Source organism: Calidris pugnax, unplaced genomic scaffold (genome assembly GCF_001431845.1).
Source record: "Calidris pugnax isolate Ruff unplaced genomic scaffold, ASM143184v1 scaffold120, whole genome shotgun sequence".
NCBI lineage: Eukaryota > Metazoa > Chordata > Aves > Charadriiformes > Scolopacidae > Calidris > Calidris pugnax.
The window spans coordinates 694,429-711,456 of record NW_015090867.1 but is presented as its reverse complement, the minus strand read 5'-3'; the positions used below and the strand labels follow the sequence as shown (position 1 = coordinate 711,456).

General features: G+C 43.1%; 1 protein-coding gene and 1 long non-coding RNA gene across 2 annotated transcripts in view; one reads left to right on the top strand and one right to left on the bottom strand.

Moving 5' to 3' along the window:
* GKN2 (gastrokine 2) overlaps positions 1–12,458 on the top strand; it is a 27,803-nt gene extending 15,345 nt beyond the window's left edge. The window contains exons 3-5 of the mRNA XM_014945453.1: positions 10,987–11,097; positions 11,724–11,877; positions 12,257–12,458. Coding sequence (XP_014800939.1) covers positions 10,987–11,097; positions 11,724–11,877; positions 12,257–12,348 — 357 coding nt within the window. The 3' untranslated portion in view covers positions 12,349–12,458. The remainder of the gene's footprint in view (positions 1–10,986; positions 11,098–11,723; positions 11,878–12,256) is intronic.
* Positions 811–1,921, bottom strand: LOC106889934. The gene is made up of 3 exons (XR_001412432.1): positions 1,813–1,921; positions 1,503–1,644; positions 811–1,057 (listed from the first exon to the last, which is right to left on the bottom strand). It is a non-coding gene; the product is annotated as an uncharacterized LOC106889934 (long non-coding RNA).
* Positions 12,459–17,028: the final 4,570 nt, after the last annotated feature.

Below are 17,028 nucleotides of genomic sequence, written 5' to 3'. Positions count from 1 at the left end.
TCTTTGAAATTCTGGCCTGAAATGAGTTGGCATTAGCGCAGGCATTGTCTCCTTCCAGAAGCATCTGTGCCTGTATTCCCTGCTGAGGGATCCATGGACTCTCTGGCTTGAGCCAGGGAGATGGAACTCCTGTTTCCTGCAAGATATTTCCCAGCACCATGCAGTCAGGCAAGTGAAGAGGGCTGTGTCTCTGTGGTAGCAGGGAAAATGCAGTGTAACATTGGAAAAGGAGCGGAGATTCTCTCCAGAAACCGCCAGGCAAGTCCGGCAGGAACTTTGAATATGGTAAGCATATGGCTGCTTTTCTTTGAGGGGCTCACCTGGTTTGGGGTGCAGTTTTTCTTTGGTTTTAACTATTCAACACCCCGAAACCATTATTCTGACCTGAACAGGCTGCTTCATCCTTTATTTAGAGCTTGATTTCTGGGTTGATGAGAGCAATAGTGCATGTGTCTCTTTGCACTTGGCCATGTTGCATTGCAATGCTTATTTTTGACAGAAAACATTGTAACGCTTAGCATGTTAATAAGAAGTTAAAATGAAAATAACACAGATATGTATCCTTCGATAAATTTGGACTTCAGACCATATTCTCTTAAATATGATTATGCAGTAGGGATAGCACCATTTGTATAAGTGGTGATGAATAACTGCTTAAGGCAGCATGTGAAACATGACTGGGAAATTGTACAGGCTGGGGTTTGAATGCCAAACCTGCGACTTTGCAAGAACACCACTTTAGCACCTTGTCTTTGGAATAGCTTCTACTTTCTTAAAGGATCAGTAAAACCAACCAGGGTGCCGACCAACTGAGATTGATGGTAAATTTTACTGAGAGATAATCATCTCCAGACAGAGCAGAAGAAAGGACAGAGAAGTGACTGAAAATGCCATCAAGAGAAGATTGTGGAGGAGAAAAACCCTTGCTTGTGGGTCCACAGGTCTGGGAATTTTCTTCCTCGGTACTTCATCCGGAATAATTAATCACAGTAATAGACAGGCAGTTCCTTAATCTTAACTTTCAAACAGGCAACATCTTGCCTTAAGAAGTTTGATCCTGAAAGGAAAGGAAAAACTGATTAGATTTGGACTGAGAAAATAAGAGAATAGTTTGGCTGAAATTCTCCCAACATAATGTTGGAAACGGACCACGAAATGCCATTTGAAAATTGAGCTGCATCTTTCTAAATGTAGACTAGAAGCAATTGTTAGTGCAAACTTTTTAGACAAATCTGAGCTGCAAATGGGGTAGTGAACTTCAGTATTGTGGTGTGGTGTGGTGAGGCCTGTGGTACCTGGGTAATGTGTATTGTCTCGAAGTGGTCTGCAGAGGAGCTGTCGCTCTTCCCTTGTGTACGTGTTTGCTGATTTATAAAAGTCATAGAAAAGCAGAAGATTCCAATAATAAATTTGCTCATATTCACTTGAATCTTTTTCATCCTTATTGATAGTGTTGTTAGTCTTTCTTTTGATATCCCAGACACTGTTAGTAGTGCTCTCACCAGCAGTAGGGTAAGCAAAGTAAGAAGGAATTCCTCGGCACAGAGCTTGAATGCGTTTTCCGTACGGGCGCAAGCTTTGGAGTCTGTTCCTTGAAATAATGAAGCGGTTCATTCTGGGTGGAAGTTGCTGAGAACTCAGTCCCTAAGCATCAAAGAGAGAAACCCAGAAAACAACATTCAGAGAAACCAAAGCCCTGCTGAGAAACTTGTCATCGGTTCTTGGAGCCCTTTCTCCTCTCTGTGGGCCAGGAGCGAGTGCTTCTCCCAGGCAAATGATTTGCTCTCTCAGCACTGTCCTTCACCGTCCTACCTGGTGTGCTTGACGTGGTGCAGGAAAGGGTTTATCAGACCAAAACCTCTTGTCCATGTTAGAAATGATGCAGGTGTGTTTTGAAAATACCTTGGTTGCTACGTAGCCCTGTTGAAATAAAAAAAAGCTTTTTGTTGCAAGCAATATGCAGTGGAAGATAAGCAGATTGCCAGAGAGAAGCCCTGGTTAGAAAAAAAGGCTTTCTCCAGTCCAAATAACGATAGGGAAGGAAAATAATGGTTTTTTCAAGTATGTTGTTCAAGTGAACGTGTCATGGAGTCTGACGAGGGACTTTGGGAAAAGGTAAACTGCCTTCTCCAGTAACGCCACGTGTATGATACGCTGTAGTGCTTGGGTCAGGGGAAGGAATCCACTGCCCAGAGCATCAGTGCAGCAGAAACCATACAGTAGTGAAATGGGACCATTCTTCAGCATCTCCTGTAGAATGTTGTTAAATTTCGTTGAAGCTTAGGTGTTTTTCCAAAGGCTTTTGGTCATTTTCCCATTTTTTTTGAGCCATGGTGGTGCCCACTTACAGTTGTGTCGTCCCAGACAGATTTCCAGTCCTCCAAGCCCTCCTTTGAGTGGGTGCTGACCCCGGTGTCAGTGAGAGAGCGGTGTGAGCGCTCACCGTGATGCCCTCGCGAGTTGTTCTTGCCATTCTGATTTTTGAGAAAGATGAAAGGAAATGAGGGTTTGGCTTTGTGGATTTGGCTCAATAAAGCAGTGGCTGCAGTGACCAGGTCTTGGGAAATGATTGCTCTTGGAGATCTGCTTAAAGGGGAGCTGCCTTCTGGCCTTAGAGGGGAGGCTGGGAAGCCATCAGTGTTGTGTCAAGCCTTACATTCAGGCTTTATCTCGCCCTGGTTTTCATGTGTCTGAATCATCCACCTTAGGCAGACAGACACACTTTCACATTACGGGATGTTCAGCATCAAGCTTGCAAGAAAAATTTCTAGGAGAAGTAAAATAGTTCCTTATTGTTCTTTCCCCAGCAGGAACTGCAGGCAGGGATTTACTTGGAGTATTTCACAGTATTTTGTGGTCAGATCCTTCATTGTAATATTTGTGTCTCTCCACGCACTTGCTTTTACAAGTGTTCGTGCTAATCTCAAGACAGACTTTGTTGATTTAATATCTAGCAACTGTCCTTTTCTCTTCATGTATCAAGGCCTGAAATATTGTCTTTGTTTTAAGACAAATGCAGTTTCCTGCTACATGTCAGGCTTTAGATACAGTTTTCTTTTCTGTAACGTGTTTTTCAGAGGCCAAAGCCACTAGTTCTTATCGCAGCCGTTTCTAGTTCCATGTAGCTCTGTACTTACCCTGTTGGCAAGAGCTGGAGCCAGGAAAACTCCAAGAAGAGAAGCAATCACAATCTGAAATGGACATTTGAAATTCACAGCACTTTACCATTGGAACTGTTTATCTTGCATCAAATTAAAGTAATTTTGCCTTCTAGTTTAAATTTTGTGCATGCTTAGCACTTTTCTGAAGTGGGGTCTAGCTGAAGAGTATTTAAACACACTGAATTTTTTTTTTATTAATGAGCTTACATCAGATCACCAATTGATATAAATTACTGTTAACCTCAGCAGAATACTTTGCACAGTTAAAGTATGTTCTGCCCCAGTTCGGTAAACTCCTTGGAAAAAGGTGGTCTGAAATATCTTGTTTAAAAGATTGAACTTTTCGCCCTGAGCTTTTGATTTCATAGAATCATAGAATGGTTTGGTTTGGAAGGGACCCTATATATCATCTGTTTCCATCTCCCTGCTGTGGGCAGAGACCCCTCCCACTAAATCAGGTTGCTCAAAGCCCCGTCCAGCCTGGGCTTGAACCCCTCCAGGGATGGGGTGCATCAGACATGGAGCAGATCCAATCAACATCCCTGTGTGTGTGCAGCTATTGAGAATAATTAGACTGTGGGTGCACAGGTCAGCTCTGTACTCGGAACAGAGCAGAGACAGGACTTGGCCATCCTCACAGCAGGAGCCTCCGAACACAGGGCTTATAGTATAAGGGTAGGCACAAACATTTTGTACAAAGAAATGCAGTGCTAAACACATAGTTACCCCTTTATAAAAAAATACTCTTTCACATGCTTGCTGTTGCTCAGATTTGTCAAAACTACTGCTGATTTATTTTTGAAAGGTTTGATATTATTATTATGATTATAAATTCTTTTGCAATAATACTTATTGTGAATGTTTATTCTCTTGGAGACAATGCCTCTAATGTTGAAGCTGTCACAAATTTACTTCAAAGGCAGCTTTTTATGAGGAAGACCAAAGTGTGACTCAGAGCACTTAGCACTAGCATTTTGGAAGTTTTTTTGGAAGAATTTCAGGCTGCTGTAAGTACCCCAGCTTTACAGCCACACACTTGGAGTCTCTCGGGTCTCATGGTTCTTGTCCTATACTCCCATCAGACAGCTCTGCCACAACTTTATGTCACTTGCTGAGACTTGCATCGGAGTTGTAAAGGAAAGAATATTGCCCTTCCAACATTTCACATGTTCTTCTTGCCTTTGTACCAGAGCACTTCTTCATATTTGAGTAGGTCTATGGAGCAAAGTCAGTGCCGAAAGTGAAATTTCACCCATGCAGTCCCAACACATTTGGCATTTTTACTCTGTAATCCCTACACTAAACAGTAGTAGTTCACTAGGCACCAAGAAAGACTCAAAATAATTTTAAACCTGTCCAACCTTTAAAGTTTTATGAGAAAGTGATAAATATACTTACAGTGAGCTTCATTTTGATGGCAGGTGAGGCAAGATCTGCAGGTAATTGTTGTGTACTCTTACTTTTTATACAGTAATATCCCAAAGTTAAATCTTAAAATGGGTTTACTTTATTGGCACGTGCCCTGTGTTCACAGAATCATGACAAGTTTCCTGGGGAAGTGCTCTGATAAGAGGAGGCTTTGATACCAGCTTGATTGAGTTCATTACACACGGGAAGATGAAAGAAAACTTGTTATTGTAACTTAAATGTATTTTGTAGCAACTCTTAAATAACAAAAAAAACCAAACAAACCAGAACCAGAAAATAGATGCCTAAGAAAAATTTGAGCAACACTTAGCCTACGTGGCAAAGGACTCGGCCTCATATTTTATCCGTAGCTGTTACCATCTTTTCAATCAATGAAGGTCGTAATCTTGCTGTGTTAAGAATGTTAGGTCTGTTCCCAGAAATCATGAAGTTGGTTCTAAATCATTGAAATAACTGAGTTGTTTTGTTAACCTTCCTTTCTGAGCTCATTCAGTTAGGATCTGCTTGCCAGACTTCAGGCACGGCCTCTGTATCTTCACAGAGCCTCTTCACAGAAGTAATACCTGATGGTGGACTAAGCGCTAATTCTAGAAAGGGACCATAAACTAGAAATAACAAGAAATCACTAAGGGAGGAACAGTAACAAAGGGCATTTTATGTCAAGGAGTATTTAGAAAGCAGATTTCAGTATTTCTCTGAATTTGAGAATTATGCACAGAGCCATGGCTCAAGAGCTGATTTGCCTTGTTTGCTGCAGAAACTTTGCAAAACATTTTGGGTTTTGAATTGGCCAGTAAAAATGCCGGAGTCTCTTTACCTGGGAATATTGTCCGTTGCTGTTCAATAAACCGAGAGAGAGATTTATGTGTAGCCTCAGAGAATTTGGATGCGTTTCTCAGCTGTGACTGTTACAGAAGCCGTGCTGTCAGAAGTGCTTGTTTTCTTTCCCCCAAAGTGCTTCTTATTTACCAGCAGCTCTGTCAGTCCCTCTGTTTGCTAATTGTGCCCTTTACTGTAGCTCAGTTTGGGTTTGCACACTGAAGTTTCCTTTTGGTTGCCAGAATGGCTTGATGGAGACTCAGTGTCCCCATTAACTCATGTCTCTGTTTGAGGGAAGGTCTCCGCTGTCCCCAGGTGCTGAGGACCATTGGGTCAGGTGTTAGTGGAAAAGCCAGGGAATTGGACTGTAGCTGAGCAGGCGAGGCCCAATTCTCATTTACACCCATCTCATTTACACTCTGTCATTCCGCTACTCCCTGATGCCTTGCTGGGACTGTGTGAGTGCAGCCCGTCTGCCAGCGCTGGCAGCGGAGAGCTCTGGGATTCATCTGTTTTGCACCCACTTTGCAGTTTGCACGAGGTGTAAAACATGGAGAATGAAAGTAATGAATTACTAAGGGAAAAAATTGACAGCTCTTCTAATGGGACCCATTTGTGGATGCCAGGTGGAGACAGGTATGTCCGTGGCCTCCAAGATCCAAATGCACATCAAAGTCTTATTTTGTGTGTCACAAAACCCTCTCGTAGTCTCTGGAAATTTAACTAATCGACTAGTTCTCAAGAAAGGTACTGAGAGGCTGTGTAACACTAATCCCTCTGGTGTCATTAGCAAGGAGTTGGCAATCAGTTTGGTCCATGTCTTCCAACAGCCATAGCCAATTTGGCCATTACAGTAATGCGTCACCCTTGGAAGCCTTAATCTCCAAATCTTCCATCAACTTCTGATTACCGGAGCGGTTTGTATGGCAAACACACACAGCTGGAGCACTTGACATTGAGAATAGCTTACACAACTAATTACACTAGTGGAAGCCAGGAAAAAGGGCAGGGAGGGGTGCTTTTACTGTGTAAGACTCTGTTCTGTGTCCAGGACAAGCCTCTCTTGGTCTCATTGTTAAAGCTCTGCTCAAGGCAGTCTGTTTCCATCCTAGGTTCTTGTACCACTGTGCAACAAACGGTTAAGGCTAAGAGGTGTTCCACTTTTAACCCTATTCTCAAAATAATGTTTCATTTTGTCCACACGTGGGTTTTTTTTCACATTTTTGTAGGTGGTACTGCCTAGCAAAACTGCTGAATTGATTTCTGGATTCATCCTTGAACCTTGATTTATTATTTGACTGCAGAATGTGATTAATTCTGCCTGACCTGTCCTTTGCTACAGAGATTTTTCTAGAATGTGCACCTCTTCTTTATCTCATGTGTGACATGCCCAGCTGGACGCAAATGGAAGCACTGAGAATTTTGTTGATTTTTTGAGGTGTTCCTTCATTCTTTACTTTTCTCCCACGACCTGCTCACTCCCTGATAAAGTAAATATTTATGAAAAGTACCTGGGGAAAAACCCCATGAGTCACCAGGAGGCTTTGTTTTGATAGTATAATCTCACCTTAACTTGATTGAATCCATTTCCCTTATGTGTTGAAGTTCTTGTTTTGCAACCAGACTTGAATTGAAATTGTACAATTATTCTTTTCATTTGATGTTCAAGATTCTTTCACTAAAATGATTTTTAGCATATGACAGTGCCAGACAGTGCCAAATAATGGGTCAAATTCTGGAAATTTTACTTACATAGATTAATAGGAATGCTGTAAATTAATCTTGTTTCATCGAGGTAAGTCACAATTTATTTGAAAATACTTGGCCTTATAAAAAGAACAGAGAAAATAAGTTTCCTTTACTTAATTTTACTTCTCAATTAAGTCTCTTCTAACTAACTGCACTCTCTGAAATTAATGGCATATTTTTCAGACAGTGTCAGCTTCTAGCAGGTATCCTGATGTTTATAGTGAATCCCAGGGAATGGTACAGAGAGGTCTCTTGCTTGTATTTATTCCTCTAACAGCAGTCATTAAACTTATGGACTGAGTTGGAGGGTTGGGAGGAGAAAACCATGGAGGGGTCGCCCCTGCGGGGAGGACTGGACAGGAGAGGTGACCCAGAACTGACCTAGTTATTCTTTTCATTTGATGTTCAAGATTCTTTCACTAAAATGATTTTTAGCATATGACAGTGCCAGACAGTGCCAAATAATGGGTCAAATTCTGGAAATTTTACTTACATAGATTAATAGGAATGCTGTAAATTAATCTTGTTTCATCGAGGTAAGTCACAATTTATTTGAAAATACTTGGCCTTATAAAAAGAACGGAGAAAATAAGTTTCCTTTACTTAATTTTACTTCTCAATTAAGTCTCTTCTAACTAACTGCACTCTCTGAAATTAATGGCATATTTTTCAGACAGTGTCAGCTTCTAGCAGGTATCCTGATGTTTATAGTGAATCCCAGGGAATGGTACAGAGAGGACTCTTGCTTGTATTTATTCCTCTAACAGCAGTCATTAAACTTATGGACTGAGTTGGAGGGTTGGGAGGAGAAAACCATGGAGGGGTCGCCCCTGCGGGGAGGACTGGACAGGAGAGGTGACTCAGAACTGACCTAGGGGGTATTCCATCCCATCTGCATCATGCTCAGTATAAAAGCTGAGCGACCAAAGGGGTCACCCTCTTTCATCGATGGCCGGCGACCAAGGAGGACTCTGTTCTTCCACCTCTGATCCCAATCTGTGCATTCCTGAATCCAGTTCCTGAGTTCAGCTCCCGTCCATTGCTGAGTCCAGTCTGGGACTTGCCCAGTGTGGGCCCGTGACGTGATCATCCTGGGAGCTTGATACGCTTTTGCATATCTTGTATGTATTTAATTATTTTCCTATTAATATTGTTATATTTTCTTTCTATGAATAATATTTCTTTAGATTCTTTTCAACTCATAAGTCTCCCTATCTCTCGCTCTCTCTTACTCTGCCTCCCTTCCCTGACGAGGGATGTGAGGTTAAAGGGGACAGAGGTTAAAGAGAGCATCTGTCATTCATTTTAGTGGCCAGCCCAGCCCAAACCACGACAGATTTATTGGCACCCAGCGTGGGCATGACCAGCCTCTGAGAGATCGCCTGGTTTCTGACGTGCTCAGTTCAGAGAGTATTGGACTTTTTTTGCACGAAAGTCTTAAGGGCTTGGAAATTACAACCCAACAGCTCACGTCATGTTGTTCTTGAGCAAAATGTTATATCGTGCCTTTGTAGAGTTTTATTTAATGTTATTTGATATAACACTGCTTCTTGTTAGGTGTGCGTGCATGAATTAGAAGAAATGGCTGAAGAATCGGTCTGTCCAGTGGCTGGCACATAGCCCAGCGTGACATAGGTATTTCTTTCCAGGATTTGTCTGCAGACTGTCAGGCTGTTAGGGATTATATTTTGGAAGACAAAATGCAGTTTGTATGAATGAATAGCAGTATGAATTATTCCTGATGACGTTTAATTCTGGACTATACCCTGTTAAGTATTTAAAAAATGGAAGCAACAAGAGTGTGAACTCCTCATGGGTGTAAGCCAATAAATAATAGCCATTTAGAGTGATTGATTTTTCAAAAGCTGACTTAGTGAGTGCTTTTAACCTATCGAGGTCAGGTTATCTGTGCCAACCCAAAATTCAGATATGAGGCTTACCACAGTGTGGCACGTAGATATGGACTTGTTCGAGTCATGAAGAAAACTTCTGTCAATTGTTTCCCACACCTCCAGCATGATATAAAAGTTGAAGGTCTCTGGGATTTTCTTGCATTCTTACTTTCTGCAGCCTCTTGTTCTTATCTGAAAGAAAAATGAACAGATTTGTGAGTATATCCATTTTTACTGAACTCTAAAAGTTCCTTATTTTTAAAAGCAAAGAGATAGAGAAGAAGATGCTCAAGTACTGGGACTAATATCTGCGTATTGTTTCTGTGGGTTGTTCAGTGGGAAACTTGCATTTCTTGGGTGTGCAGCAATCCCCAGGGAGTCAGTGGAAGCATCATTTAAGCAAAGAGTGCAGAACTTGAATTGCAGTTCAAAATGGGGGATTTAGTTTTTATTTAATAATTACACTTGTAGAGACATGTCAAGAAGTAACATGATATCAAGAAGTGTGACATGAAAAATACAAAAACATGCAATGTTAAAGTTCTTGTTCTGCTTTTTCAGTTACAGCCAAAAGAGAGCCTAAATGCAAGAATTTTACAACAAAGAGCTATAATTTGTTTTCAGCTAATACACGTGTTAAGTGGATCATTTTTCAGACTGATGCTACAGCTGCTTCCCTCAGTTCAGGAACTGTTTGGGGGCTTTTATGGCACTGCCTGGTGTTTCTGCTGAGTGAGAATGCTTATTCCTTTCACAGGCTGCCGTCCTCGTTTTGCTGGGAGTCTTTTGGACTCAGAGCTCTGCGTTGGAGGTGAGTAGGCTGAGGAGTCTGGTAGTGCAGGTACTCCTTGGAAATGCATGAGATTCCTGGGCAAGGGGTGAATAGAGTAGGAAGGAGATCACAGAAGCAGCATCAGCCAAAGCGGCAGCTGTGTGCACCTGCATAGTAACAAGGAATTTGGGAGGGCTTAGGTCCCCAGAGCTCAAGCTAAAATCCAGAGCCTGTTGCCATCTGCTGCCAGTCCCTGCTGCCAGACATAATGACTGGGGTGCCCACATTGTTTTTCCTTGGGCTGAAGTGAGGGCCTGTCCCCTCCTTTCTCAGCCTGACTCATTCTTGCATGGTTTATCTCCACCCCAAGGGCCTCCTGGACCTGTGAGGGAGCTGTTAAGGGATTTAGAGTTCACAAAAAGCAATCACGCTTGTTTATTTGAGAGAAAGCATTTCTTTATATTGCACCTGGTGCCAGCCAGATAATGAACAATGATTATTTTTTTTTTACCTGTAGAGCTTTTCCCTGCTAGATCCTCAAAATGACTACGTCGCTGGAACTATGACTATTGACACTGACAAGCGCGTTGTTCTTGTCCATGTCCGTTCTGGCGTGTACTCCTCTGATACCATCATTGACTACGCGCGTGTAAGTAAATCTAAGAATCTGCCAAGACTTAATCTCTGAGGAAGTTTTTAAACTTGGAAATTGTTTTAATGTATATCACCATGAGTTGTAGTGAAAGGCTGTTTCTTTGAAGACTCACATCACTTTTCCTCCTCTTTGTTTCACCCATATCATTGCTTCAATGGTGCAGTTTCAAAGACTTGTAATGAAACCCATGGTGGCGGCTGATGAAAGTGAACAGAAAGTCATTGACCTCAGCGAGGTCAGAGTTGAGAATGGGCAGCCATTGCTCCCGTATAGCACGTGTCACAGAAGTTTGTCATAAAAAATCCTTCCAGTCCGATGGACAGACACTAGTGTGGGCAGGCTGCTCCCATTCCCCAAAGGGGACAGTGCCAGAGTCATTCTGCAGTAGTGGCCTGTGTAGCCACTTGGTGTTGCTTCTAGGTTGTCCTAAAAATTGTAGGGAGAACCAACTAATATTTGTGGTGGCCATTTTCAATTAATTGATTGACTATGTTTTTTTCTTAATCGCAGGGATATATTGCAACAAGGTTATTTTCACGAAATGCCTGCTTTATCATGAAAATAAATAAGCAATACATCCCAGATATGCAAGAAATGGGACGTCTGGCTTTTGCGAGAGAGGTAACTTTGTAGGAAACCCATACGGTGTACGAGATAGGCCACTGTACAGGAGTTGCGTGGTGTGACGGGAGCCCTCCAACCTGCCTTTAAGAAGGGCTGTTCTTAGGAATGTCTTTTACTGTGTTAGCAATGATGAAGCAGATCTGACAAGACAGAACTTCAAGGGAAATTCCTACAGAACATTATTGTAAGATAATGAGGAATCATGACTCCACCCTGTGGTTTTATAATGGACAATCATGTGTCCTTGAAGTGCTGGAATTTGACTGGTTTGGGGTGATTGCAATATGAGTTCAGGCAGGCTTCCTGAAGGTGGCTGGAAGTGTTGGCTGGAGATGGACTTGAGTTCTGGGCCAATTTCTGGCCCAGCAAAATTGACTGCACGTTAACAAAGCTTATTATGGTAGTAAACCAGCTCAATTTTGCTGTGTTGACAGAATTAGTATCTAGTGAACTTTGAATAGATTGAAAATCTTTATTGTCTTTAAGAAGATGTAGCTTCTGTAGCCAATGCTTTGTATGAGTCAAAGGAAGGTGACATTAGGCTTTGGGATTTTCTCAAAGGGTGTCCTAGTAGAGTGAAAACAAAGCTACATTACTGATGATGTCTAACATTTTCTTTTCAGACTATGAACACCGTATACTCTCCAAATAATGTGTGGGTACAGTTTCAATCTGGCGATTCCAGATTTGGGCGTATGAAAGACTGGATTGTCTATGGTAAACCCATTGAACAACTCTGCACAGGTCTGCCTCTCTACCAGCTTGTAAAGACTGAACGTAAGTTCCTCAAGTTAAGTTAATTATGCTTCTGTTACAGTGCACAAGCACTTTTCTAACCTTTAAGTGGCAAGTCCATGTGGTACATGTGAGGCGGGAATATATTTCCCTGTTTGAGAGAGGTCCCACAAGGCATCTACTGTGTGCCAGCACGCTGCCTGCTGTACCTAAGGGAAAGGAGGGCCACAAAGGTGATTGAAAGCTGTTCAGACATTTCCCCCTCGGAGTTACACCACTGAAGTTTTACACAGCATCCACTGAGACCAACAGGAGCCTCCAATACGACCATGACTAGGGATTGAAATTTGTGCATTTAACAGACTTGCTGGAAACAGGGGTCTCGTCACTGCTAATATTTTCATTTTCTTGTTTCTTCTAGCACTACCAAATTTTCATGGCTGTGCCAGTGCAGGAATTCCAAGCATATTGGGCCTTAAAATATGTGAAAAAATCAATCGACGTGAATATTGACAATTTTGCTGTATGGAACTGGCTTGATTCTTTGCATGCTTTTGTGGTGGTACCATGTTCTCCAACTGGAACAAAATGGTGCTAGACTCAGCTTGCCTCTCCTAAGCTTTGAGTGCAACAAACCTGTGATGTAGAAATAAAGATAATGCAGAAATTAAAATGCTTTGTCTTTTTTCTTCATCAGAAAGCAGAACAGAAATGAAGTGGGTCATAGATCTTTTTCTTCTGGGCATTTCTCAAACCCAGTCAGAGGACAACGTCCCAGTCCTAAAATGTTCATCACCCAGAATAAAATGGCCCTTTCACACCGTGCCAGTGTAAGAAGTGCTGTGGCCACTTGCTGAGTGCCCCACAGATGCTGGAGAGTAGTTTGTGTCAGGAGCTGATTAAAATACAAGTTGAGGTGGCCCTCGTGCTGTATGTTGAAGCAGAGCTCATTGGTGGGGTGGGAAAGGGGGAGTTGTAGTTGTGATGTTTGTTTGGCTGATGTGCAGGGCATTTGAAACACCTCAAAGGTGTTTTGAGAGCTCTGCTGGGCAAGAGTCGTCATGAGGGTTGTGACTGTCAAGGGTTTTGTGGTTGCAGTATCTAGAGAGGCAGTTGTTTCAAGACCTTCAAAAGTCAGTGGAAGCCCTAATCTAGTTTCCAAGTGACAACTTTCATGTCTCAAACCTTTGTTTGTGTATTCTTCTGTTAGAGGACATGGAAGTCATGGCAAGCCCCTCCCCTGGCCCAAGTCAGCCAAGCTCTTCAAAGTCTAGAAGATACCTTCCTTAATTATCTCAGGCTTTATATATGTTTGGATTATTTCTTTAAGGATGCTGACCTGACATCAACACTCCGGTGAAAGTTTCAAGACCAGAGACTGAAGTAGATGCCAAAGGAAGAAACTGGTAGAGCTTCAGCTGGCAGACTAGATGTACGAGCAAAGCTGAGTGTTATTGTTCTAAGATTATTGTTTCATTCAAAGTTATTTCAAATACTTAGTCATTGCAATCTGGTTTTCTGTCTAATTGCCATATAGATGGATCTGAACTTTTACTGTGTGTGCAGTGTAAGAATGGTCCTTTGAGACTCTCATCCCCTTGCTATCAATTTAATCAGAATTTGTGAATTTAAAGCAACCCCCTGTGTTCTATGTTCATTTACTAATGCCACAGTATTCTGAGACACGAGACATGAGGCATGAATTGCTGCCTTGATACTGTCAATGGGAAACTGAAGCACAACCAAGTCTGTGTGGTTTGACTGTTTTGGAAATTGTCCGTGACCGAGGCACGAACTCAGTCCAGCTCTTCAGGCTTCACCAATGGCTTAGAAATGTCCCTTTCTGTGGTCTGAGGGAATTGAATTTAAATTACAAGCAGATTTAAGGTTGTATGTTTTTTGTATAGAAAGTGTTGCTTATACATCTAAAAGCTTTTTGTGTTCCCTGCCCACGAGTTTCGAAGGTGGTGTTACAATCTGGGTAGATTTGTACTCAATACAAGAGCAAATAGTTCCACAAAGAACTCTGAAACAAGCCTCAATGCCTTCTTATCTGCCCTTTAATTTTGTTTGAGCTGGGGAGGTAGTGTTTCTGCCCTTCGTGTACTCAAACATGGAAGAAGATTGTTTCTAGCTTTTATTTTCATTCACAATCTCATAGTATCAGTGGGGCCTGTGAACAATATGTTTCCGCTTTGCCTGCTGTGTTTATAGTTTGATAAATCAGGTTAAGCTCTCCATCTATTCCCACAGCACCTCCAGTGCCAAGGTGCATGGCTGAGAGGAACCTCTTCTGGATGGAGCTCCAGGGAGGCAAATCTCTTGTGACGTTGCTGTGCCTTTTTGGGGGCAGTTCACAACAGAGAGAAAAGGAAGCGTGGGAAGCACATGTGCCCACCTTCTCCTTGCCCCTGTTTTTCAGAGGGTGGTCTGCTCTCACATGAGCACAGGGAAGGGCATGTCACACCTCTGAATTTCCAGACCTGGAACCTGGGCCTGTTGGTATCACCAACATATCCCTGATTTCAAAGATTGTACTAGAAATGGCTGCAGAGCCAAAGAAATGCAGTCTGAGTTTGGTAACTAACTACAGGGCAGGCAGGAGTGTAGTCAGCTCTGAACAACAGTAGAGAAAAGGCCCTATGCAGGAGAAAGGCTTTTGATGGTGTTCCTTTTTGATGAGTTGGCCAGTGCTATTTCCTCCTTTGCTGACTGTGCCACAGTTTACCATATATTTTAGGTACCTGTCTTAGACTGTAACTCATCTATGTTTCTTTTCTTGCAAGGTGACGGATGTTACTCCTGGACTAGAGGGAAAGACCAAGGAAGTAAAAAGCAGCAAGAAGAGGTAAAATGTCCCTGAAGACATGGCTCCATCTGTTGCCTTAAATAACTGTTTACAGTCTTTTTTAAAATGTTTCCCATCATAGAATCCACACCGTGTCAGCAAAGGGTCTGGACTGAATGTTCACAATGTGAAGGAAATAGATAGTTTTCCTTTTATTTGTCACTGAACTTAGACACGTGTTCTGTGGGATATGAAGCTTCTATGGTGCCAGGGCTTGTTGGGTGTCAGTGGATTTATGGGTTGTCTCTTGGTAAGGATGTTTGTACCTTGAGATCCATGAGATTTCCCACTGGAGTGGGTGGGAAATTCGCACTGATTTCCACAGGAGGGACCCACAGAGGATTGCAGCCACTTCCTGAGAGGGGAGCAGGCAACAACCCTTCTCAGAAACAGTGGGAGAGAGAGTCATGGTCACAGTCAACAAAGCAGAGGGCCCTTGTCCTCCTAACAGCTGCCTCTGGTTAATGTGCAGAGTGGGTTGTCCGTGAGGCTTAAGTGTGAGATGGTGAAAATGGCAGAGGCAACTGGTGGGTCTGCTTCAGGAGAGGGGCCAGGCTGAGGTGATCCTACCAGGGCTGGAGCCCAGCTCTGTCACAAACCTGAAGAAAGGAGCCAGTGCACAAGCTTAGACCCTGAAGAGAGAGTGGGGGAAGGAGTCTAGAGAGGAAGAGAGTATCAGGATGTGACTCTTGGTATCTTGAGCGTTACCTGCTCTTTCCAAGAGCTTCTCTCCATCCAAGTAATACATCAGTTTTGGAAGCTGAGCTCGCTTCTCATCTGGGCTTGTTCTAGAAGAGGTGGGGAATTTGTTTTGTGTGGAGGAGAGCCCATTGGGAGGGTGTCTGAGTGTGCCTGAGTGAGTATCTGTGTGCGTGTGCCCTGACCACTTTTGTAAGTTGAAGCAGTATTTATCCTCGGCTGGATATCAAACTAACGCTGATTATTTGCTCCCAGCTTTTTTTAAATGCCTGAAAGGTGTTTAAAGGCACGGCTGGTATCAGGCAGGCTGGGGTATCATTGGATGCACACTGGCAGGCAGCTAAATTATGTCAAGCATTTGGGGAGGGCAGAATTAGCACACATTCCAGTCCCATCTCCAGCTCCGCTGCAATTAACCTTTCTTGATCCTTGTGCCTATCAGTGGGCAGGAAGCCTCTGTGGTCCCTCAGTGCCGAGGACACTGATTTATCAGGTCACCTGCACTGTGCAGTAACCCAAGAGCTTCTTACCACTGACCCCATCCCACTGAGGGCCTCTCCCCAGCACCCCCAAGATTTCCCAGTGTACGAGACTGTTCCCCGGGGTCGAGGTGTGACACCTTTGCCAGATGGTGCCATGGTTTCAGAAGACAGACCTTGCCTCCTGAGCGTGTCTCTGTGAGCACTAAGCGCTGGGGAGCGGATTGCTGTGGTCGAGCACTGAACAGCAGGGCAGGATCCGTGGGCAAGGAGAGAAGAGGGTGCATCCCAGGAACGGGACAGGACCGAGGGTGCTCGGTTTGAATCAAGGCACCAAATCCTGAATACTCATTTTTTAAAGTATTCTCCAGAGAGGTGGGGAGCTGCCTTCTGCACATTTACTCTTGTCAAATAAGTAAAAGTCTTGGCCAGTGAGGCATACCAGATTTCCCAAGGCCTGGAGTGGTCCATGTCTGCTTTGTACTTGAGCTGAGCACCCAGTGGGATTGCCATTGACCACTAGATGGCAAATGGTCACCTCAGCGAGTTACTTCTTATTGCAAACTGAACCAGGGTTGTTACTAAGTGAGATCTCGCCGCTGTGAGGCTGGTGCAAACACTGATTGGGAGCAAAACATAACTCAAAACGAAATAAAAGGAATCGCTGACAGCCTGAGGCCTGTTCCCCGGGAGGTACAAGCTGAGTCATGATGCAGAGGATTAGAATTCTTTCTGATTTCCAAACCTTTGGGAGATTTGTGTTTCATGTGTCATTATGCCCCATTTGGTGACTAAATGAACTCGTTTCTGAACCCTTAATGTGGGTAATTTTTTTTCTCTTTGATAGATGTAGCAATATTCCATTGTGTAGTGAGGCATTGCATTTGCCTTATTAGGTTTATTATTGAAAGATTTCAAAACGTTCTGGGAACAGAAACAGCAAAGATTCACGAGATCTAATAGGAGTGAGTGAAATGTCTTTTTTCTTTCAGCAAAGGGATGTGGCAATGGAGGAAAGATAAATCTGACCATGAGCAGAGGTAAGGGGGGAGCCCTGCAGCCCTGTGTTGCTGGGACCAGGATGAGCGCTGATGTCGGGATATCAAGGAGGGTAGGCAAGTAAAGCAGTACAATGAGTTTCCCTGAGTGTGTTCTTGTGATCACAGG